The sequence below is a fragment of the Bos indicus genome, chromosome 18, assembly GCF_029378745.1.
Source record: "Bos indicus isolate NIAB-ARS_2022 breed Sahiwal x Tharparkar chromosome 18, NIAB-ARS_B.indTharparkar_mat_pri_1.0, whole genome shotgun sequence".
Taxonomy (NCBI): Eukaryota; Metazoa; Chordata; class Mammalia; order Artiodactyla; family Bovidae; genus Bos; species Bos indicus.
In genome coordinates this window covers 43692315-43714693 of record NC_091777.1, presented here as the reverse complement: position 1 = coordinate 43714693, position 22379 = coordinate 43692315, and the positions used below count along the sequence as shown (strand labels likewise).

The window sequence follows — 22379 nt, the reverse complement described above, 5'->3', positions numbered from 1 at the left end:
GGCTGAGTTTGTGCTAAGTCACTTTAGTCATGTCCAACTCTTTGCTGGTCTGTGGACTGTAGCCCGCCAGGCTTCTCTGTTGGTGGGACTCTCCAGGCAAGAACACTGGAGTGGGTTGCTATGCCCTCCTCCAGGGCATCTTCCTGACCCAGGAATTGAACCCATGTCCCTTAAGTCTCCTGCATTGGCAGGTGAGTTCTTTACCACTCGCACCCAACCTGGGAAGCCTGGACTGAGTTGGGTGGCCCTTGAATCTGCCCTGGGGATTAGGGTCCTTTACTAGGCTCTAAAAATGTGAAGTCACCACTTTTTATTTACTCTTTTATTTGGCTGCATTGGGTCTTCTCCACAGCATATGGGGTCTGAGTTCCCTGACCAGGAATCAAACGCGTGTCCCCTGCATTGCAAGGTGGACTCTTGACCACTGGCCCTCAGGAAAGTCCTGAAGTCACCGCTTTTGAACATGTGTCTCCCCAGGCTTAAATGCCCTTCACATCTCCCTCTGCAAATGGAGCCGGCAGGCCCCCTCACACGATAGCTGAGGGTGCAGGCTGGCTGTTCCCCTCACCTGTCCCAGCCCCTCCTTGAGTTTGACTTCCTTCCCGAACCTGCCTTTGATGGGGCTGCCCCGTGTCCTGGAAGGCACCGCCTGCCACCATTTGCTCTTTGACTGGACAGTGGAACCCCATCTCCTAAAGTTCCTTCCCATTCTGATTCCAGAGACCTGTGACGCCCACACATTGTCTCACAGTCACCTTGTTCTTGTGACCATCTGGTTATTATGCAATGAGTTTTCTTCAGAGCAGCTGCGTAGGCCTCCCGCACCCCGGGGCTGTTGTTCTTGGGGCATTGGGCAAAAGTTCTCCAGATTTCCCTGGTGGACCGGAGGGTGGGGGGGGGGGGTCCATTTGCCTGTAGGAAAAACAACAATAGCAAAAGGAGATGACATTTGGTCCTTTAATCATGGCCCTGTAATTATGGGTCTAATTATGCGGTATGCAGGCTTCTGAGGGCTCACCTGGGAACCTAGCATCGTGATTCTAAGTTCCAGGGAACTGACTCAAGAACATGCTTATACAGCCCAGCTAAGGGCACTGAAGTTCATGTTCCATTTCTCAGAATTTGCTTAGTAGAGCTTCATTTGACAAACACCGAGTATCTCCTATACTCCAGACTCGGAGGAATGGGGGACACGACATGCCTTCGGGGATTTCCACAAACAGGTCATTTGTAGGCCAGAGGGTTGAGTATTAGGACAGAAGTCGTCATGTGCTCCTGTGGAGTAGCCGACCCAGGCAGGGGGAAGTCAGGAGGGTATGCTGGAGTGAAAGTGAAAGTGAAGTCGCTCAGTCGTGTCCGACTCTTTGCGACCCCATGGACTGTAGCCTACCAGGCTCCTCTGTCCATGGGATTTTCCAGGCAAGAGTACTGGAGTGGGTTGCCATTTCCTTCTCCAGGGGATCTTCCCAACCCAGGGATCGAACCCAGGTCTCCCGCATTGTAGACAGACGCTTTACTGTCTGAGCCACCAGGGAAGTTCTACCCTGGAGTAGGTATGACTAATGCTAATTCTTGTTTTTATGCTTTCTTTTCTTTAATGACTATTATTTTTAAAAAATTCTTTACAAAGGGGTTATAATAAAAAGTTTTATTGTTAAGCTCTGAACTGAGTCCCTAACTCATGTTCTTCTCAGCAACTCTGAACTTTGCGTCTTCCACACCGGCTGCTACAGCTCCACAATCTCCGTTCCAGAAATAGTCTGAACCTCCCTCCTGCGAGGGCCCTTGGCACCTGAGCCTGCCTTCCGTGGGTGGCTTCATAGCCACCCACCACTGATCCTCCTCACACCGGTCTCAGCAGGAACCTGGTGGATGGATGGAGCCACAGAGAGCCAGCCACTGGCTTCTGCTTGCAGTGAAATGCACCAGGCAGCCTCGCCTGCCTGAAAACTCTGGGAGAGTCCTTGAAATTGGAGGCTTCCCTGTTCACTCAGCAAGCACTGATTGGTATCTACCCTATGGTGAGCCATGGGCTTGGTAAGGGGGATGCAGTGCCTCGGGAGCTGGCCGTGCTTATTTAAGGAGGCAGAGAAGGTATGTGTACACAGCGAGGATGACACAGGATGCAGTCGAAGTGGTGGGGGTGGTGAGCGGTGTGTATCTCTGAAGCACTCAGAAGCTCCTGGCCCCTCGGAGGCCCCGCCCGCACCCACTGAGCTGGAGTGGGGCAATCCCGTTGCCTGCCTTTGGCCACCTAAATCCCTTAGGCCTGGGTCATGCTGTCCTCTTGCCTGGGGCCAACCCTCTCATCTCCAAGATCTTTTTGTGTTCCAGGTTACAGTGAGGCCGTCTAGGAGCCTTGAGGCTGTTTCTTGATTCTTATACATGAGGGCCTCTTGTTTTTTTAAGCTGCACTTTTATTAACCTTTTAAAATTATTATGATTGTCTCCCCTTTTGCTCTCTCTCCTCGTCTGGTACCACCAAGCCCACCTCAGGACCTTTGCACATGCTTTCTTCTGACGGAAGCGTTCTTCCCTGGACTTCCTTGGTGGTGCAGTGGTGAAGACTCTGAGCTTCCACTGCAGGGGGCTTGGGTTTGATCCCTGGTCTGGGAACTAAGATCCTGCGTGCTGTGTGGTGTGCCCCCTCCAGAAGAAGTTTTTCCCTTAGATCTGTACTTGGTAGGTTCTTCTCTCCATCCATTCGTTGCTCAAATGAGGCTTTCTCAGAAAGCCCTCCCCCTTATCAACTTGACCTGAGTTAGCTAACCTTTGCCCCACTCCAGGCATTCTCTGGCTTGATGCCCTGCTTTATTATCTGCATAAAACTTACTGATATATGGAATCTGTTACATTGTTAAAAAAATCTGTAGCCCCCACTTAGAATGTAATGTCATGAGGACAATTCACCATATCTCCAGCAGTGCCCAATGTCATGAATATTGAATGGAGGAAAAAACAGGAAAACCAAACTCAAATTTTAATACTTACTTGAATAAAGTTGGCTACCTGAAAATTTTTTTTAAAAGTTATTGTGTTTAATCTCAAACATGAACAAGTAAAAAGAATCATACCATGCACCCCTGCTGCCCTCATCTCTCAGCTTCCACAGTGCTGGGCTCAGACGCCAGCACTTCTCACTTCGAACCCTGCTGCCCTCTCCCCTCGGCCAGGGGATCATTTGGAAATAAATTCCAGAAAATTATATAAGGTAGTCATACTGACACCCCACTCCAGTACTCTTGCCTGGCAAATCCCATGGATGGAGGAGCCTGGTGGGCTGTAGTCCATGGGGTCATGAAGAGTCAGACACGACTGAGCGCTTTCACTTTCACTTTTCACTTTCATGCATTGGAGAAGGACATGGCAACCCACTCCAGTGTTCTTGCCTGGAGAATCCCAGGGACGGGGGAGCCTGGTGGGCTGCCGTCTCTGGGGTCGCACAGAGTCGGACACGACTGGAGCGACTTAGCAGCAGCAGCAGTCATCTGATTTCATCTGTAAATCTTCAGGAATGTAGTTTTCAATGATAAGGACTTTAAAAAAACCCACAAGCTCACGCCATTATCATAGCTCAGAGATTCCTCAGCGACTCTTCAGTGTTGTCGCTCACCATGCAAATCTCCCACATCATCTCATCATTTTTTGTTTTCCAGTTGGTTAAATCAGAATCCAGAGGAGATCCACACATTATTCTGAATTTGATAGGCCTTTGTTTTTTTCAGTTGAAGTTATAGTTCAGCTCAGTTCAGTCGCTCAGTCGTGTCCGACTCCTTGCGACCCCATGAATCGCAGCACGCCAGGCCTCCTGTCCATCACCAGCTCCCTGAGTTCACTCAAACTCATGTCCATCGAGTCGGTGATGCCATCCAGCCATCTCATCCTCTGTCGTCCCCTTCTCCTCCTGCCCCCAATCCCTCCCAGCATCAGAGTCTTTTCCAACGAGTCAGCTCTTCGTTATAGTTGATTTACAATATTGTGTTAGTTTCGGGTGTACAGCGGTGATGCAGTGATTCAGTTCTTTTTCAGATTCTTTCTCATTACAGGTTATTACAAGGTATTGAAGATAGTTCCTTGGGCTGTACAGTAAATCTGTGTTACTGGGTATGCCTTTTAAGTCATTCTTTTTTCTCCTAATGAGCTAAACTTTTAGAATAATTAAACCGTACCTACTTAGTGTGTAAAGTTCATCCATATTGACACGTCTATAGGCTTGTGAAGCCATCACTGCAGTCTTAAGTGTCTTATTATTGTGTTTTTAATTTTGAAAAATTAAATTCCATTAATAATTATTATTACTTTCCAGCTGCACGTTTTTGTCGCAGTGCACACGCCTTCCCTCGGTGCAGCTCACAAGCTTCCTTTGTTGTGGAGCAGGGGCTCTAGAGCACACAGGCTCATTAGTTGTGGCACGAGGGCTGAGTTGCCCCATGGCATGTGGGATCTTAGTTCCCTGACCAGGGATTGAACCCACGTCCCCTGCATCAGTAAGGGAGATTCTTAACCATTAGACCACCAGAGAAGTCCCTTAAGTTTCTTTTTAGCTGTATCCCTTTCTTTCCTCATTTTCCTTCTTTCCTTGAAATTCATGTATCCAGGTCATTTATCCCGTAGGCTTTCCTACCTTCTAGCTTTCGCCAGTTGCAGTCCTGTGTTGGTGTTCACCAAAGTCCTCTGGTCTTTGTATTTCCTGAACTTGGTAGCTAAGTCTAGTTCTGGGTCTGATTCAGTCTTGACTTTTTGTGGAGGGGCAAGGCCACTTCATACACAGTGGTGATCTTTCATCAACGAGGGCCTCCCTTTCCTGCTCTGAGGACTTGGTGTGCCCCTGTCCCTCGTGGGGAGAGAGGCCATGCTGCTCTTTCTGACCTACCTAGGGAAGCTCCTGATGACAGCTGCTCTAAGGCCCCAGAGTTTCATGGTGTCTTTGCAGAGGGAACTCCAGCAGGGACTGGGCTGTGTTCCTAGCACTGGCCTCCAGGAGGCCTCAGGACAGGGCAGTGATGGGTGTGGGTGGCAGGAGTTTAAGACATGGCTCTGCCACTCTCTCTGTACCCTAGGACAAGTTGCTGAACTCCCTTGAGCCTTAGTTTCCTTGTCTGTATGATGGGGACAGTGCAGAAGCCCCTTGTCTCGTTCCAGCGGCTTCAGGAGTCGGGGCCCTGGTCAGGGGCCCACCTGGTCGACCCCCTTGGTCGTCTTCTTCCAGGTGCACTTGAGAGCCTCCTCTTAAATGTGAGTCCCCGGGCCACGCACAGATGCGTGGATGCCAGGGCACTTTCCTTTGCTGCACTGAGCAGAGAGGCTGGAATCAGGTCAACGTGGTGGCCACGGTGGGACCAAAATTCACGTTTCAGGTTGAACCTGCTCCAAAGACAGAGTCTGGCACCTGAAATATCCCTGGTGGAGGTGGCAGCCTGAGCTAGGAAACTGTATTTCTGTGGCTGGTACAACCAACTGTGATCACAATCGGGCTTAAAAAAAGCATAGAAAAAAGATGGGAAGGAAACTGTCTTCAATGTGCTGTGTTTATCGTGAAGGTGGTGGGGTTACGTGTCATCTTTTAGTTTCACTTTTCTGTACCCTTCAAACCTTTCTTCACTTGGAATCATTCCTGAGCCTGCTGAGGACAAAGTCGCCACCTGGGGTAGCTCTGGGGAGGGGCCCAGCGGGGTGGGACCGAGGCCCCCCCACCTCCATTGCCCTCACCCCTGAGATCCTGGATGGATGAGACGTCCATCCAGGCTTCCATCACAGAGACAAGAGATTAGCTGCTGCTGCTTTGGCCAGTAGCCCCAGGGGTTGTCTGCCTGCAGGTCTCCACTGCAATTCCAGCTGGAGCATCTTTGGATACATCCCGTTCCGCTGAAGTTGTAAACAACACATCTGTTTAGTATTCACCTTAATTTTTTTTTTCCAGGTGTTAGTACCCTGCAAAGGAAGCCTGTCAACCAGAATTCAGTCTACTTGTCAGTTTGAGTCCTATATTTTGATTCCAGTGGAAGAACACTTTCAGACCTTAGATGGAAAGGTATTCTTTCATTTCCTACGGGTCACCTAGGACCACTCACTCAGCGTCTGAGAGTTCGGGAGGGGAGGGAATCCTGCTGCTCACCCTTTCTTGTCCGTGTTACCTGGTGGCTTTGACACCACAACAGCCCTGCTGCCTTTGAGTGAAGAGAAGCTGGCCGTGGAGAGCAGGGTCCTGGCTGTGGCCTGGAGTTGGAGGTGGTGCTGGTCACATCTCCCTTAGCCCATGAGGCTTCTGCCAGGGAACTGAGGAGTCGCTGGGACACCTCCTCAGAGAGGCCCTGTCAGAGCAAGCTGTTTATCCCTGTGCCCTTGGGATCAGAGATGAATTTCTAATTTTTCAAGAAACCTGTAGGATGAGATGGTCAGATGGCATCACTGACTCAATGGACATGAGTTGGAGCAAACTCCAGGAGATAGTGAAGGACAGGGAAGCCTGAGGTGCTGCTGTTCATGGGGTCGCAGAGTTGGACGCTACTTAGTGACTGAACAACAGCAATGACACAGGAAGTTTTAACCTATAGAAAGTTCCAGTAATGTACAGAGAGCATTCACATAGCTTTCTCTCCAGACTGGTCAGCTGTTTGCATTTTTGGCCACATCTGTTTCATCTCCCCACCTCCATCTATCTATCTTTCTATCTGTTAACACACACACATATTGTTACTTTTTTCTGAACCTTTTTCACAAAGAGTGAGAATAAGTTGCAGACACCCTGTCCCTTGGGCTTCAAAACAATGTGTCTCTCATATAATTCAGCACAGTGATCATACTCAGAAAATTTCAGGTTGGCAGAATACTCTTCTCCAACATACTGTCCTTAAATAAACTGTGCTAACTGTAATACCCTTTTAGAGCAAAAAAGGCCTTTTTTTAAGATTCAGGATCATGCAGTTTTTATCTTTTTAGTTTCTTTCTTTTGGAACAATTCTCGGCCTGTGTCTTTGATGACATTGACATTTTTGTCTTCCTTTGTAAACTCTCCCTCAGTGTGGGTTTCTTTGATGTTTGCCTTGGTTAGATCACAGCTAAGCGTTTTCAGTTAGAATGCCTACTGGAGGGTGCTTTATCCCAGTACTTTGTGTCCGGAGGTATGTGACGTCTGTCTGTCTCATGGTTGATGTTAACTTTGGGGTAGGCATTTTCTTGTTTGTTTGTTTTTTTAAGTGGAAGCAGATAGTTTCTGAGAGGGGTAAGTTCCGTCCCTGGTCAGGAATGGCTGTGGTCCCCAGCCTACCCACAGTCAGCAGTGGGGGCCCACACTGGTTTAGCCGGGGCTTGTGGGTGCTTGGGGGGGACAGGAGGTGGGTACAGTGTGCCAGCGTGGGAGAGGGGAGTCTGCAGTCCTGCAGCCCCTGAGCAGGCTGCTGTTTTCCTGCAGGGTTCTGCTCACCACAGCTGTGCATCAGTTTACTTGTTCACTTCCCGGTACCCAAATCCACCAGGAGAACAGAAGCACCAGGCTCATCGTGGCTGGTCTTCCCCGGGCACCCCAGCCACGGCCAGAGTGATGAGCCAAGGAGGGGTGCAGCGAGCATCCTCCGACCCCTCTGGGTCATCTGGGTCATTCTGATCTCTTATTCAGAGAGGAGAACCTTCTTTTTCTTTTTCCAGAGAACACAGGCTTTCTTCTTCTCTAAGGAACAGCTTAATGCTTTTCTGTTGTGACATATGAAATTGGTCAGGGTATTATGTAGCCACCATAACAGGGTGAACAAGGAGGAAAGAAGATTGAAGTATTGCTGCCCTCCTGAAAACCACACTGGGGGAGAGGTGGGTAGGTGGGTGGGGTGAAGCGCCTGATGGTGGCCAGGCTGAGAGGGGCTGGTGGTCACAGCGGCTGCTGGTGCAGTGACCTGTCTCTTGTTCTAGGATGTCTTTATCCAAGGAAACAGGATTAAACTAGGAGCTGGTTTCGCCTGTCTTCTCTCAGTGCCCATTCTTTTTGAAGAAACTTTCTACAATGAGAAAGAAGAAAGTTTCAGCATACTGTGCATAGCCCATCCTTTGGAAAAGAGAGAGAGTTCAGGTATTCTGGGAGAAAACCCCTTTCTCCTGACTGGGAGAAACCTGCTTGCGGAACTTCTTCCTGACACAGCGGTTATGAACATCTCATAAGATATTCAGGAGCCCATGAGAAACCTGCATAACTGCTTACAAGAATTCCCCCTGGAACATAGATCGGAAAGTCATCTTGAGCCAGCGTGATGTGGGTGAGGCCACATCACATGCGGCTACATGTGACCTCAGTGGGAATGTCACGCCCTGGAGCTGTGCAAAACGGCAGCCCTGGCTTTGTCTCTGGGCCTCGGCTTCAGGACTGTCTTTTATGGCATTGTTAGTCACGGAGCCCCACTGCCGTGCCTCTCTGAGATCTCATTATTTTCAACAGATAATATAATTCTTCGGTGCTCCAAGAAAATTGAGATAATGATGTACCAAATGCTGTCCGAGGTCTTATTGTCAAGAATCAGGGCTTCATCACCAGAACCTCCCAGGCCATGCCTGTGATCCCGGAGAGTTCAGGTTTTTGTCCCAGGAAAGGGCTTCAAGAGGGCCAGGCTCCCTGGACCCACACCTGGGCCACTGTTGGGTGATGTCTTGAAATAAGCTTATCCCTCTCCTCCTGTGGTAGATGGTGACCCAGGAGCTGGCGGAGCAGGGCAAAGGGTTGTGGGACTTCTTTTCTTCAGGAAACAGCAATGGCTTCAGCCAGCCTGACCCGCTTGTCTCTTTTTTTTCAGAAGAGCCTTCGACATCCTCAGATTCTTTTTCCCTGAAAACCATCGAAGATGTGAGAGAATTTTTGGGAAGACACGCGGAGAGATTTGACAGGAACATCACCTCTTTCCAGCGAACGTTCAGAGAGTGTGAACGGAAGAGCCTCCGTCATCACATAGTCAGTGGCTGAGCCCTGCTTTGCCATAGGCGTGCCCTGCTCAGAACACCAGGATCACTCTGCCACTTTGCTGCCACCTCTGTTGGCAACGTTTACATATCTGAAGCGAACATTTAAACGTCCAACAAAATGTTGGATTCTGTTTAAATGTTTCTTGTTACCTAAAAAAGTAATAAGCACAGTAGAAAACCTGAAAAATCACAGAGAAGTATCACGATGAATATTGTTATCATCTGTGTTAACCCTAAGGGGAATTTTTTTTCCTACTCTTAATGCGTAGACACCCCAAAAAAAATTGGGAAAAAAAATCACATACTTAATTAAAAAAAATCACATACTTAGTTTGATAAGCTTGCATTAGGACTTAGAGCTTTTTGCCCAGGAAATCCACTTTGTGAGATATTCTCTTGGCTCCATCCTGGGTTCAGTGTCGTGGCCTCAGATTCTGAGGATGGCCTCTCTGCTCTGTATTCCGCAGGACTCCGTGAACGCTCTCTACACCAAATGCCTCCAGCAGCTGCTGAGGGACTCCCACCTGGTAAGCAGCATGGCCTGCAAAAGAGAGACTTGCCAGAAAGAGAAAGACAAATACCATACAATGTCAACTATACGTGGAATCTGAAGTATGATATGAACGAACTTATCTACGGAACAGAAACAGACTCACAGACACAGAGAACAGATTTGTGGTTGCCAGGGAGGAGAGGGCTGGGGGAGGGGTGGAGGGGGAGGATGGGGAGGGATGGAGGGGGAGGATGGGGGGGATGGAGGGGGAGGATGGGGAGGAGATGGAGGGGGAGGATGGGGAGGGATGGTGGGGGAGGTTGGGGGAGCGATGGTGGGGGAGGTTGGGGGAGAGATGGAGGGGGAGGTTGTTAGAGGGATGGTGGTGGAGGTTGGGGGGGGATGGAGGGGGAGGTTGGGAGAGGGATGGAGGGGGAGGTTGGGGGAGGGATGGAGGGGGAGGTTGGGGGAGGGATGGAGGGGGAGGTTGTTAGAGGGATGGTGGTAGAGGTTGGGGGAGAGATGGAGGGGGAGGTTGGGAGAGGGATGGAGGGGGAGGTTGGGGGGGAGGGATGGAGGGGGAGGTTGGGGGAGGGATGGAGGGGGAGGTTGGGGGAGGGATGGAGAGGGAGGTTGGGAGAGGGATGGAGGGGGAGGTTGGGGTTAGCAGTTGTAAACTACGACATATAGAAAGGATAAACAACCAAGTCCTACTGTATAGCACAGAGAACTCCATTCCATATGCTATGACGGACTGCCCTGGTGCTCCAGTAGCTGAGACTCCGTGCTCCCAGTGCAGGGGCCTGGGTTTGATCCCTGATCAGGGAACTAGATCCCACACGCTGCAACTAAGAGTTTGTGTGCCACAGTTAAAGATCCCAAGTGCCTCAACTAAGACCCTGTGCAGCCAAATAAATAAATGCATATTTTTTTTAAAAATCCTTTGATGACCCATAATGAAAAAGAATATCATGGGAAAGAATGGCTATATAATGGAAAAGAATATAGAAAAGAAAAAGAGTATAGAAAAAAAATCTTTTCATAATGGAAAAGAATATAGAAAAAAGAATGTGTGTATATATATGTATATGTATGTGTATAACTGAATCACTTTGCTGTCCAGCAGAAATTAATACTGTAAATCAACTATACTTCAATTAAGAAAACAAAACCAAAACCAAAACAGAGACGTGTGGTTTGGCCCAGGCCAGTCCACGCTCTGTAACTGTCCTCTCCTTGTCCTCCAGAAAGTGCTCGCCAAGCAGGAGGCCCAGATGAACCTGATGAAGCAGGCGGTAGAGGTAAGGGCCCTGGGAAGTGAGGGGCGAGGAGGTCCAGGGCCGGGGCCTCCTCTGCTGCCCACTTTCCCACACACACACTCTTGAACCTGTTGACCTCACAGATGTATGTCCAGCATGATATTTATGACCTGATATTCAAGTACGTGGGCACCATGGAGGCAGCAGAGGTAGGTTCTGTGTCATCACCATGCAGGACGGAAGCCGCGTTCTAAGCCTTTTCAGACATTTGAAGCTTCATTAAAATCTCTCGTTAGGATGCTGCCTTTAACAAAATCACGAGGAGCCTTCAAGATCTTCAGCAGAAGGATATCGGTGTGAAACCTGAGTTCAGGTAAGGGTTTACACTGCAGCGTTGGCGTCCTCGGAGCCTGGGCCGCTGTGTCCGAGAAGCGGGACCCTCAGTAGCAGCGTCAGCTCTAGGTGACGTGGTTCAGACTGTGGAGCAGGGCAGTTATTTGTGACCAAAGATAAAGGCTTAAAGTTGGTAGATGAGTGTTTCAGAGCTGGCACATTGCTGCACCCAACTTCCAGCGTGCCAGTGGGTGGGAGCCGGAGGAGGTGGGGTCGTGCACAGCTGGTCTCTGGGTGGGCGTGCAGCTCACCCAGGTGGGCCTTGCACACTGACATCTCTCGTCACCTGCTGGTCTGAGGGACCCCTGCCTTAGGGGCACCTCCTTTTGATTTTGTTTCTTTCTTTTTTTTTTTTGGCTGCAGCTTGAGGCTTGCAGAATCCCAGTTTCCCGATCAGGGATTGTACCCTCACCCCACCCTGCAGTGGAAGCGTGGATTCTCGTGCCCTGGACTGCCAGAAAATTCTCTGGAGCCCCTCCTTTTGAGTTGTTTCATCAGGATACAAAAATGTCTAATATCTTTGTCTAATTTTTCCCCCCCTTTGGCCTATTTCACTCTGAAGCTAAGGATTGTTGATTTCTTTTCCCCCCTAATTTTTTGGTGCAGCTACATCACCTGGCAGCCTGCTCGAGACCTTGAAAGCTGCTGGGTTTTGCTACTGTCTCAGATTACTTCTGAGTGTCTATTTCTGTTTGCCGTTACTTATGGTTTGCCGTGAGAAATGTAAATCTGAGGTTTGTGATTACCAAGAAGGAGGGCCTTCACACCGTGGTCTTATATGGTCATGTCCCAAATCACTTTGCAGCTTCAACATACCTCGCGCAAAGAGGGAGCTGGCTCAGCTGAACAGGTGCACGTCCCCGCAGCAGAAGCTGGCTTGTTTGCGGAAGGTGGTGCAGCTGATCACCCAGTCTCCCAGCCAGAGAGGTGTGTGCTCAGGGAAGGGGCTGGCAGGGCGGTGGCTGCAAAAGTCCAGATGCAAACATCTGTTGGGGAGCAGTGCCATCTTAAAGGGCCACAGAGATGGGCTGATGTGTAGTAGAGTATTCCCGTATGAGCACCCCAGAGCCTGTTCTGCAGAGTGGGTGCCTAGTAATGGGGGTAGGGGGTAGTGGGGTAGGTTAGGCATCTTTAGGTAAGGAAATGCTGGTGGAGAAGCAGTGGCCTCAAAAACAAGCTAAGCTAGTGATGGGTACAGGGGAGTTTAACTGTTAGGTTGTTCTAATTTTGTATACTTAAAATTTTCCATTATTAAAAGTAAAAACTAAAAATTAATGAGAAGGCAGATCTTTGTGGGCCAGTAGGGATGCTCTTCAAAGTGTATTAAATAAAATGAACAGGAGTGTGTACAGTATACTTCCAGGACACTGCACAAAGGGGGTGGCTCTATACCCATATATGTATACAGTGGGGTGATCATAGCCTCTCTTGGAATGATACATGGGAACCAACAGAAGTGGCTTCTGGGGAGGAAGTCTGGGTGGCACGGATGGGAGAGCCATGCATGGTCTGCTCTTTTGCACCATTTGGAATTTTAAATGTGTGACTGGATTACTTAAACAAAATTTCAATGAGAAGTTGCCCATCAGCCCTGGACTCTGCAGTGTATAAAATGGCAATGATCTCAGGAGGAAAGAGGCTTCTGGCAGTGATCCTGGCACACCTTCGAGTCGTATCCACCATCACCGACTTGCCTGGGCTCTTTCCCTGTCCTGGGATTGCTGGGGACAGGTAGCAAGGGGTGGTCTGCTTGGAGCTTGCTGTTTTCTGCACATGTTCTCAGGAGGCATTCATTTCCTCCTGGAGTCTGACATCTATTCAGGACACTAGAAAGGAAATTGTGCGATTGAATTTCTCCCCGATGTGTCATCTTCCGGGATTGTGGTTTTGTGGGTTGGACGGTGGTGGGGAGTTGATAACGCCTGTCAGTCCATTTGCGTCCCAGGATGGCCCTGAATGTGTGTTTCCCGCTTGCAGTTAACTTGGAGACCATGTGTGCTGATGATCTGCTGTCAGTCCTGTTGTATTTGCTTGTGAAAACAGAGATCCCTAATTGGTAATATTTTTTTTTGTTAAAATAACTTTTTTCAAAATGGCAGCACTGCACTGGGGTGGTTCTGGTATCACTCTAGAAGCTGAGCGCCCTGTAGGAGCCAGGTACCTGCCCTGCAAGGGCATCTGTCATTCCACCTGCAGGTGGGGAAAGTGAGGCCCAGAGATCTTACGTTTCTCTCTGGAACATGTGGCCAGTCAGCAGCTGAGAGGCAAGTGAGCTCCAGTTCTGTCTGGCTCCAAAGCCCATCCTTTTCTCACAGAAACCCAAATTCACCATAGAAAAAATCAGCTTCCTAAAAATTAGCTCGTTGCAGGAAAGGAAGAAGCGACTTTACGTCTTTTGCTTTTTTTTTTTTTTTAATATGTATTTATTTGGCGGTACTCGGTCATAGTTGCAGCATGTGGGATCTAGGTTAGTTTCCTGACCAGTGATGGAACCCCGGCTACCTGCATTGGGAGCAAAAGGTCTTAGCCACTGGACCGCCAGGGGAGTCCCAATTATTTCCCTAATTGCACTCCATCTAAATAAAGATCCCAGGGGAAGCGGCCTTAGCTCCCCAGAGCTGACCGACTTTGTGACCAAGCCAATAGCATCATTTCTACCAAAGTGTTAATGGGGGTATATAGCAATTAAACTGTTTTCTTCCTTTTATTAGGATGGCAAACTTGAGTTACATCAAAAACTTCAGATTTAGCAGCTCAGCCAAAGATGAACTGGGATACTGCCTGACCTCAATCGAGGCTGCAATCGAATATATTCGGCAGGGAAGCCTCTCTGTTAAGCCAGTAAGAGCTCCCTCCTGTCCTGCCCTTTCTCTGTGGGTGCCATGGTGTGTGCGGCGGGATTCTCAGGGTGGTGTGGAGGAGGAGGATCAGAGATGCTCTCCCAAGAAAATGGGGCCTCAGCCATTTAAAAACTGCCTGGCAGACTGAACACGAAGCAGTCGGTAGGTTGTGAAAGTTGGCAGGTCATCCTTGGCTCTCACTTCATTGATCTCCTGCTTCATTAATCCTGGTCATCCTCGAATGCACACAGGCAGAAGGGGGCACCAGAAGCGGTGAATTAGGGTACCCTGATCATGCTGGGCAAGAGATGAGATTAATAATGTCTGCAGTTTTAAGGACTCAGCGGCCCTATTGTAATTTCCTTGGTTCGTTGATGAACTTAGACTGGCAGAGGCCATTATATTCCCGCGAGAACTGAGAGGCTTAAACCAAGATTTCACTGCTGATTTACTTCGCATTATACCCACCACCAAAACGTGAGAGTACTCACAGAAATTGCAGAATTGAAATCAATCGAATGGAGAGATTTCTGTATTAAAAACCCAGAGCCCCAAGGATTGAACATTCACACTCAATCTTAATGCCCCCCTGATGTTGGAAGCTCCCCAAAGTAAATGACAAGTTGAAACATCTGAAAAAGAACATAAGGCTGTTCAAATGGGGACACTTGGGTACAAGCAGTTCCATGAATTCATTCACTGTTAACACGTTTATGTATTTTCCAGTCTTTTTCCTTGCCATGTATATCTTACATAATTGAAATGATATTGTAGATAACATTGCATACTGTTTCTTTCTCCAGAAAGGATAGTTTTCTTTTTTTTTCTGATTAGAAAACTAATATTTGCTTATAAGTAATAATGGCACCCCACTCCAGTACTCTTGCCTGGAGGGTCCCATGGATGGAGGAGCCTGGAAGGCTGCAGTCCACGGGGTCGCTAAGAGTTGGACATGACTGAGCGACTTCACTTTCACTTTTCACTTTCATGCATTGGAGAAGGAAATGGCAACCCACTCCAGTGTTCTTGCCTGGAGAATCCCAGGGACAGGGGAGCCTGGTGGGCTGCCGTCTATGGGGTCGCAGAGAGTCGGACACGACTGAAGTGACTTAGCAGTAATATTTGATATATAAAAAGTTGCAGTGAAGACAGCAAAAGCCTCCTATAAGCACACTAGCTGCGAATGACTTTTATTAACATTTTGGTAGATGTCTTTTTCTGTGCTTACACAATTATATTTTTAACCAAAATTTGAGTTTCTGCTGCACTTCTTGGCACATAGCCCGACTATCCTGGTACTTGCTGAAGAATTAAGTTCTGCTCTTGTCTGGGTTTGATTTGATCACCCATACACATATACAGGAGCTTTCCAGGTGGCTCAGTGGTAAAGAATCCCCCTGCCAATGCAGGAGACACAGGTTCAATTCCTAGGTCAGGAATATCCCATGAAGGAGAAAATGGTAACCCACTCCAGTATTCTTGCCTGGGAAAATCCCATGGACAGAGGAGTCTGGTGAGCTACAGTCCAAAGGGTCGAAAAGAATCAGACATGACTGAGCCTGAATATAAGCACACACACAGGTAAAATTAGAGGCTGTGCAAGAGTTGGACATAACTGAAGCAACTTAGCATGCATGCATCTCATCTCCGATGGGTCTTGTGCGACTCTCAAGAAAAGTTGCTTCTAATTCGGGCGAAACCATTAACATTCAGAATGTACATGTGGTGTACACAGGCGCCTCTGCATACACATGTGTCCCCAGAGTCAGAAATGCCGCTCACTTCCAGAGCTGGGCAGTGAGAAGTCCCAGGTTGAATCGTCTGCTGTGAGGTTCCAGGAACGCACGTTGTTCCCATGGTGCCTGCCTGGGGAGGTTTTCCATCACAGCCCTGCCCTTCTGGTCCTTTCCCTCTGATTGCTCTCCTCTCCTGGACCCACTGCCCTGCAGAGGCCTCGCCTCGTGCTCCTTGATGGGGCCTCATCACCTGGAGGGAGGCACCCACCTCTTGAAGGTGCTCCTGTCCCCTTGCTGCCCGCTTCCTGTCCCGCAGCCATCCTGCTATCTCGCTTCCCATGACGTGTAGGCAGGATCGCCAGCCCTTGAAGCCCTTTGGCCAGAGAATAAAGAGGTGGTTGACCGGACACCATTGCTCAGCTTCTCACACCTGCTTTGCCTTCAGAAAATGTTCCAAGTGGGGTCAGGGGAGTATGTGAGGGGGCACCTCTTGTGCTGGTGTGTGTTGGGGTCTAGCCCTTGGACAAGTCTGTCTCTCTGAGCCTCTGTCCTTTCTCCTGTCTACACTGGGGAGCATATTGCATATTTCACCCCTGCAGGATGGTTGTGAGGATCAAATGAGATTTTTTTTTTTTAAATACTTATTTATTTTAGTTTGGTTGGGCTGGGTCTTAGTTGTGGCACGCCGGATCTTCAGTCTTCATTGCTCTGAGTCTTAGCCAATAGACCAGCAGGGAGGTCCTTAAATGGGATATTTGAAAGTGCCTTTTCAACGTATGAAGTGATAATTGATGCACTTCCTTGCTCTCGAAACACTCCTCATCTGGATGTCCCCGTTTCCTGATTCTCTGGTGTATTCTGTGTGGATCGCCCCAAGGCTGGCTGTTAACTTGGATGGGCAAGGTGGGTACACAGCCCAGTGTGCCCCTCTGGTCTGGGCTGTCAGACCAGCTGGTCCTGCCTTCCCGGGAGAAGGCTTGTCGATACCCCCAGACTTGGGACAAGGTTGCATCATCTTCATGGCCAGCCATGGAGCCCGACCCTTGGGTCTTGAGGGGATCAGACCTGAGAGCTGCCTGCCTTTACCTGTATGGACAGAGCAGGCGTTGCAGCTCACCTGTCGTGTGTGATGTCAGCGTTGGGATTTCGTCTGCGGTGTTGTCTCTGCCTTGGTGCAGTTCCATCTAGAAGTGTGTGAGGTCACAGCTGCTCGGTCGTGATATTTCCTGGGGAAAGAGCCCAGGTGTATCTCTAAACAGCAGGTGAGGTCTCTGAAAAGCATTAAGTGTTTCTAAATCAAATGTTTTCCTATTGACTATATATACTTTAATGTAGTTTCACGGAAATTTTCTTCCCAAGACATAATCCTTGTTGAGATGACTATAAACATTCTTTAAGTATGTTCATTAGTGAAGGCTTGAACTTTTGGAAAATAATCATTACTGGGGTGACTTTTACCTTTGTGGACAGAAAAAAAATAGGACAGAACCCAAATAGTATTTCCACCCTTCTCTGCTCCAGCTTTGCAGGCTTTGGCTCACTCCTGCTTTACTGGGCTTCCAATAAATAGGGTTTACCCTTTTCCCAAATTGGTCTTAGCTGATATGTGATCTCTTCTGGTCATTCTTCCCTGAAGATTCAATCTTAGAAGATCTATCTCTTTTCATCACTGCCCTGTAAATAGTCACCCCAAGTGGAGGAAAGAGCCCCAGATTTACCTGAGCAATAAGATCTTTGATGTTTCTCTGACCCTGAGCTGCTCAGCTGTAAATCACTGAATAAAACAGTCGACAGAGGTTTATGCAGCAGATGTCAACGGGAGCAAAGGCGGCTATAATGGTGAGGGGTTGTTGTCTGCCAACACAACCCTGTGAGGGCGGCTGGTGTGAGGGGCCCTGGTTGGCAGTGGACCCCAGAAGTGTTGGCAGCTTTATTTTTAACCAGACCACCTACGTCAGAACTTAGGGGGCCACAGAGAGCTGATCCCATCATTTTCTCAGGGTTTGGTGAGCTCTGGCAGCAGCTGGCTGAGAACAACTCTTTCCATCTTCCGCCAGCATTCTTTCCAAGGAAGTTAATTTGTCATCAGAAAAGTAGTCACAGGTGCTTAAGTGAGCATTGAGTGTCTCTAGAAATGACTTCATAAAGTAAGAATATTTGTTTGGATTTTTGTATCTAGGTAAAAATAATCTGCACAATGAAGTTTATTCGTTGGGGTAGACTTTGTTGGACTTTGGGCCAAGGGGCCGTGTTGTCTGATGTTTCAATATGTATGTTCAAGATGCACAGCCGTTCTCTCTGTTGCTGAGACGCGTAGACCAGCCTGTCGAATGGTTCTCCTGTCTGTGTGTGCTCAGTCGCTCAGTCGTGTCCGACTCTTTTCGACCCCATGGGCTGTAACCTGCCAGATTCCTCTGTCCATGGGATTCTCCAGGCAAGAATACTGGAATGGGTTGCCATTTCCTCCTCCAGGTCTCCTGTCTGTGGGCCCACATACATCGCAGGGGACAGAGCTCTGCAGGCATTAGGAGTGATACTGTGAGAGGCGGGGGAGGCCAGGACAACCTAGGTTGCCTTGGAGATGATAGTGCTGTGTGCATGCCACATTCCACACTTAGAGATGCTACATTCTACACACACACACACACACACACACACACACTCACACTCACTCACACACACAGCCAGTACACTACCCACCTCCCACATCCCTGCTGGGTATTTGTTGTCAGAGCCCCGCTTCCTGGAGAGGTAAACGGGGAGCCCCTCTTCCAGCCTGATGAGGGTCTGCTGTGCGGCTGAGTGGGGGCAGGGAGAGGCACCGCCGGGCCTGCTCTGTGGGAGATAGCACCGATCGTCCCGGGTCCTCTGTTCTCAAGGACCTGCACTGCAGCTCATGACGTGTGAGAACATGGCTTATCGGCTTTTCCTGCAGGAGTCGGAGGGATTTGGTGACAGACTGTTCCTTAAGCAGAGAATGAGCTTACTGTCTCAGCTGACCTCAACGCCCATCGACTGCCTGTTTCAGGTAAGATACGGGAGGTCCCGAGGGTGCAGATGTGTGAGGAGTGCTCCGTCTTTTATTTTTTAATATATATTTATTTTTGTTTATTTGGCTGCTGCTGGGTCTTAGTTTCAGCATGTGGGATCTAGTTCCCGACCGGGGATCAGACCTGGGCCCCCTGCATTGGGGGTCTTAGCCACCGGACCACCAGGGAAGTCCCAGGAGCTCTCTGTCTTTCCCCGCCTCTTGAGTCTCTGTAGAATCCATCAGGGTGGTTTGCATAGTTCAACACAGAAGTCCATTTTGTGCTCAAGGAGGCGCTAGGGATGCTGGGGTCTCATGGGATCAGTTTGCTGCCCGTCTTCTCTGATGTGAGCTGTGCTGCAGCCCTGCTGGATTGGGCCCCTGTGAGTGGAACCCTCTGCCTGGCTGTCCTCCTCTCTCCATTCAGCGAAACATAGCTTGTTCTTCACCCTCTGCTCAGTGGCACCTCACTGGCAGCTCTGCTAGAATCAGTGCCTCTTCTCAGCTCCAGCAACCTGTGTGATAGACACCTGTGTGCCCGCGCTGGGCTGGGAACACAGCACCTGCTGGTGGTTAGACCCCCAGGCAGAGCAGGAGGCTCCCTCCTCGGATCTGATCTACCACGGGGAGGCTGGCGAGGTGCCCTGGGAGGCAGTCATCAGGAGGCCACCAGCCAGAGTGGGTTCCATGAGCTCTGCGCCCCAGAAAGTCTCACTCCACATAGGAAACATATCCAGGAGTCACAGAGGTGAGCCCTGCAGTTGGCAGGGGTCTCCTACTAATTGCAGCTCTTTTGAAAGCCAAGGCTCTATTAGATTGTAAGACAATTGTAATCTAAAAGAAGGGTCAGAGTCTGCGCCAACCCTCAGGGTGGATTGTCCCCCCTTTGCCTGTTGCTCTGGAACTTTTGTCAGACTGTCGTTGTTTTAGTTATGGAAAAATCCTAACATTTGCAAAAGTAGAAGAGAGTAGTATGATGAACGAACCTCCATGTAGCCATCTCCCTAATCTTGTTTCATTTCTATCCCCTGGCCCCACTTTCGCCATCCATCTAAATCATTTTGAAACAAGTCCCAGAGAACAAGTCATTTCATCCATCCACACATTGATGGGCTTCCCTGGTGGCTCAGATGGTAAAGAATCTGTCTGCAGTGCAGGAGATCTGGGTTCAATCCCTGGGTTGGGAAGGTCCCCTGGAGGAGGGCGTGGCAACCCACTCCAGTATTCTTGCCTGGAGAATCCCCATGGACAGAGGAGCCTGGCAGGCTACAATCCCTGGGGTCGCAAAGAGTCAGGCACAAGTGAGCTACTAAGTACACACACATAGATATATGTTTCTGTAAGGATGCTTCAAAAATTCACAGTTTAGAGAACGAATCGTTCCGTCGTATCAACAGTGTTTTTGATGTCACTTTAGCACATTGCATCAGGTAACCAGAAGGAAGTGGAGAGACTTCTGAGTCAGGAAGACCAAGATAAAGATGCCGTCCAAAAGATGTGTCACCCTCTGTGTTTCTGTGATGACTGTGAGAAACTCGTCTCTGGGTAAGAGGGCCCCGCAGCACCAGGAAGGGGGAGACTCGGGGCCTGGGTGGAACTTTCCCCCTCGTTTGCTGTGCAATTTGGAATCAGAAACTTATCCTTGCTGCACTCTGCTGCTTCTGCTGTAAACTGGAGATGGTAACCTCCGCCTCTTTGGAGAATCAGATGAAATAAAAATATTTAGCACCCTCCTGGGCTGCTTAACCTGGGGAGGCGGGCAGAGGGCCTGCCCCTACCTTGGAAAGTGGGTTTTTGGATGGAGGACTGTCAGCTCCTCCCCACAACCTTTTCGGTCTCCTCTTATCTTTATCGGGCTCTTTGGCTGGGTGTCAAAGGCTGGAGGGCTGGGTGTGGGGAGGGTCCCAGCGGAAGCCATGGTTGATGCTCTCCGGGTCGCTGTAGAGGAGACCCAACTTGGATCACACCGGAGGTCTGTCTTCTGGTCCCAGGGCCCCAGCATGTCCTTACCTTGGTCTATTTCTCTGTATCCTCTTTCCCTTTTAGGAGGCTGAATGACCCCTCAGTTGTCACTCCATTCTCCAGAGACGACAGGGGTCACACACCGCTCCATGTGGCTGCCCTCTGTGGTATGTGGTCCAGCCTCTGTGCTCTCAGGGCAAAGGGATGGGGGCCAAGGGTGCCCCAGCAGAGCGTGGATGCTGGGGGAGGCGGTGTGGGGTGGTGGCAGGGATTGTATCACAGGCCCCCCACCCTGGGACCTTCATGTGCTGTCCCTGGGCTGGAAGAGCATGTGTCCGGGCTGTGTGGATGCCTGACAGTGCTCTGGGCTGGTGTCCAGCCAGGAAAGGCTTGAATCTGAACTATGAGACTGAATTAAGGTTCTTATATTCCTGTTAAAAAAAATAACTTTACTATCTTTATTTTTTATTCTTTATTCTTTTCCATCATGATTTATCATAGGATACTGAATTTAGTTGTCTGTCTTTTAAAGTGCACAAATAAAAGTGCACATTCAAGGTAGAAAACACAACATCTGTAAACTCTTGCATCCTGCAGTCGTCTAAAGATTGTTTTGATCCATGACTGAAACGTCACCATGCTTGAGTGTGTGTGTATATAAAAGATATGATATTGTGGGGCTCACACGGTCTGTGGGGTGCTTTTTTCCACTAGGAGATATGTAAGAACATTTCTCCATGTCAGTTTTTTTTTTCATGGTTGCACGGTATTCCACCCTTGAAGTGACGCACCCTGGACTCTTCTGTGGGCATCTAAGGCTCTTTTCTCCTCCCCTCTGTGGCTGCTGCAGGGGTGTTAGGTGGGGGTGGGGCCGAACTCCCTCCAGAGGGGAAGCATCACCCCAGGGTGTCCAGAGACTGCAGCGTGTGACTTGATGTTAGCTCTGGTTCCCCCCACACAGAAAGATACCTCCTGGCATGTCTCGTGCCAGCAGATGAGAGGGTGAAATAAAGCCGTGGCTTCGCTCACTGGTTTCAGAAAGCCCACCCTTTTCCCTTCTGTTCTGCAGGGCAGGCGTCCCTCATCGACCTCCTGGTTTCCAAGGGCGCGGTGGTAAACGCCACGGACTACCACGGCTCCACCCCGCTCCACCTTGCGTGTCAGAAGGGCTATCAGAGCGTGACGGTGAGCAGCTGGGCTCTGCTCGAGGCCTTGCAGGGCTGGCCTCTCCTCTGCTCCACGTGGCTCTGTGAGGTCACGGCAAGCCTGGGGTCTCTGGCGCCTCCCCCAGAGTCTGCTGGGCCAAAGCTGTTAGGTGCAGATTAGAAACGTCACGGTAATCCGCGGTAAGACAGGCACCCCCCCAGATACTAGAAATATTTTAGATAGAGCCCCAACATGGATTTTCCCTTAGACTTAATACCTATGGTGAGAAGACAGTCCAGAAACTGGAAAGCAAAATTGTTTTGCCAGTCACTGATGTTTCGATTTCAGATGAAGTTGTTCGGTACATAAAGTGCCTCCGTTCCTGCTAGTGATTGATGGGGGTTGTTTTTCTTTTTTAAAAAGTTTTTATTGGAGTATAGTTGATTTATAATGTTGTGTTAGTTTCAGCAAAGTGAATCAGTTATGCATATATCCATTCTTTTTTTTCTTTTTAATGATCTCTAAACTTTTTTGCAGGAAAGATGCATGATACTTTTTTTGCTTTCATTTTTCAAATTTTTT

At 49.2% G+C, this 22379-nt stretch overlaps 1 protein-coding gene across 3 annotated transcripts in view; it reads left to right on the top strand.

Annotated features, from left to right (window-relative positions):
• ANKRD27 (ankyrin repeat domain 27) overlaps positions 1 to 22379 on the top strand; it is a 60671-nt gene that overhangs the window by 13683 nt on the left and 24609 nt on the right. For 2 of the 3 annotated variants that reach the window (XM_070770897.1, XM_070770898.1), the window contains exons 3-16: positions 5921 to 6031; positions 7903 to 8059; positions 8775 to 8929; positions 9408 to 9467; positions 10681 to 10734; positions 10836 to 10901; positions 10989 to 11065; positions 11891 to 12012; positions 13063 to 13141; positions 13797 to 13926; positions 18597 to 18689; positions 20107 to 20234; positions 20736 to 20818; positions 21721 to 21836. In XM_070770897.1, coding sequence (XP_070626998.1) covers positions 5921 to 6031; positions 7903 to 8059; positions 8775 to 8929; positions 9408 to 9467; positions 10681 to 10734; positions 10836 to 10901; positions 10989 to 11065; positions 11891 to 12012; positions 13063 to 13141; positions 13797 to 13926; positions 18597 to 18689; positions 20107 to 20234; positions 20736 to 20818; positions 21721 to 21836 — 1431 coding nt within the window. Of the gene's footprint in view, positions 1 to 5920; positions 6032 to 7902; positions 8060 to 8774; positions 8930 to 9407; positions 9468 to 10680; positions 10735 to 10835; positions 10902 to 10988; positions 11066 to 11890; positions 12013 to 13062; positions 13142 to 13796; positions 13927 to 18596; positions 18690 to 20106; positions 20235 to 20735; positions 20819 to 21720; positions 21837 to 22379 lie in introns of those variants that run through there. The other variant, XM_070770900.1, reaches the window with a different exon arrangement.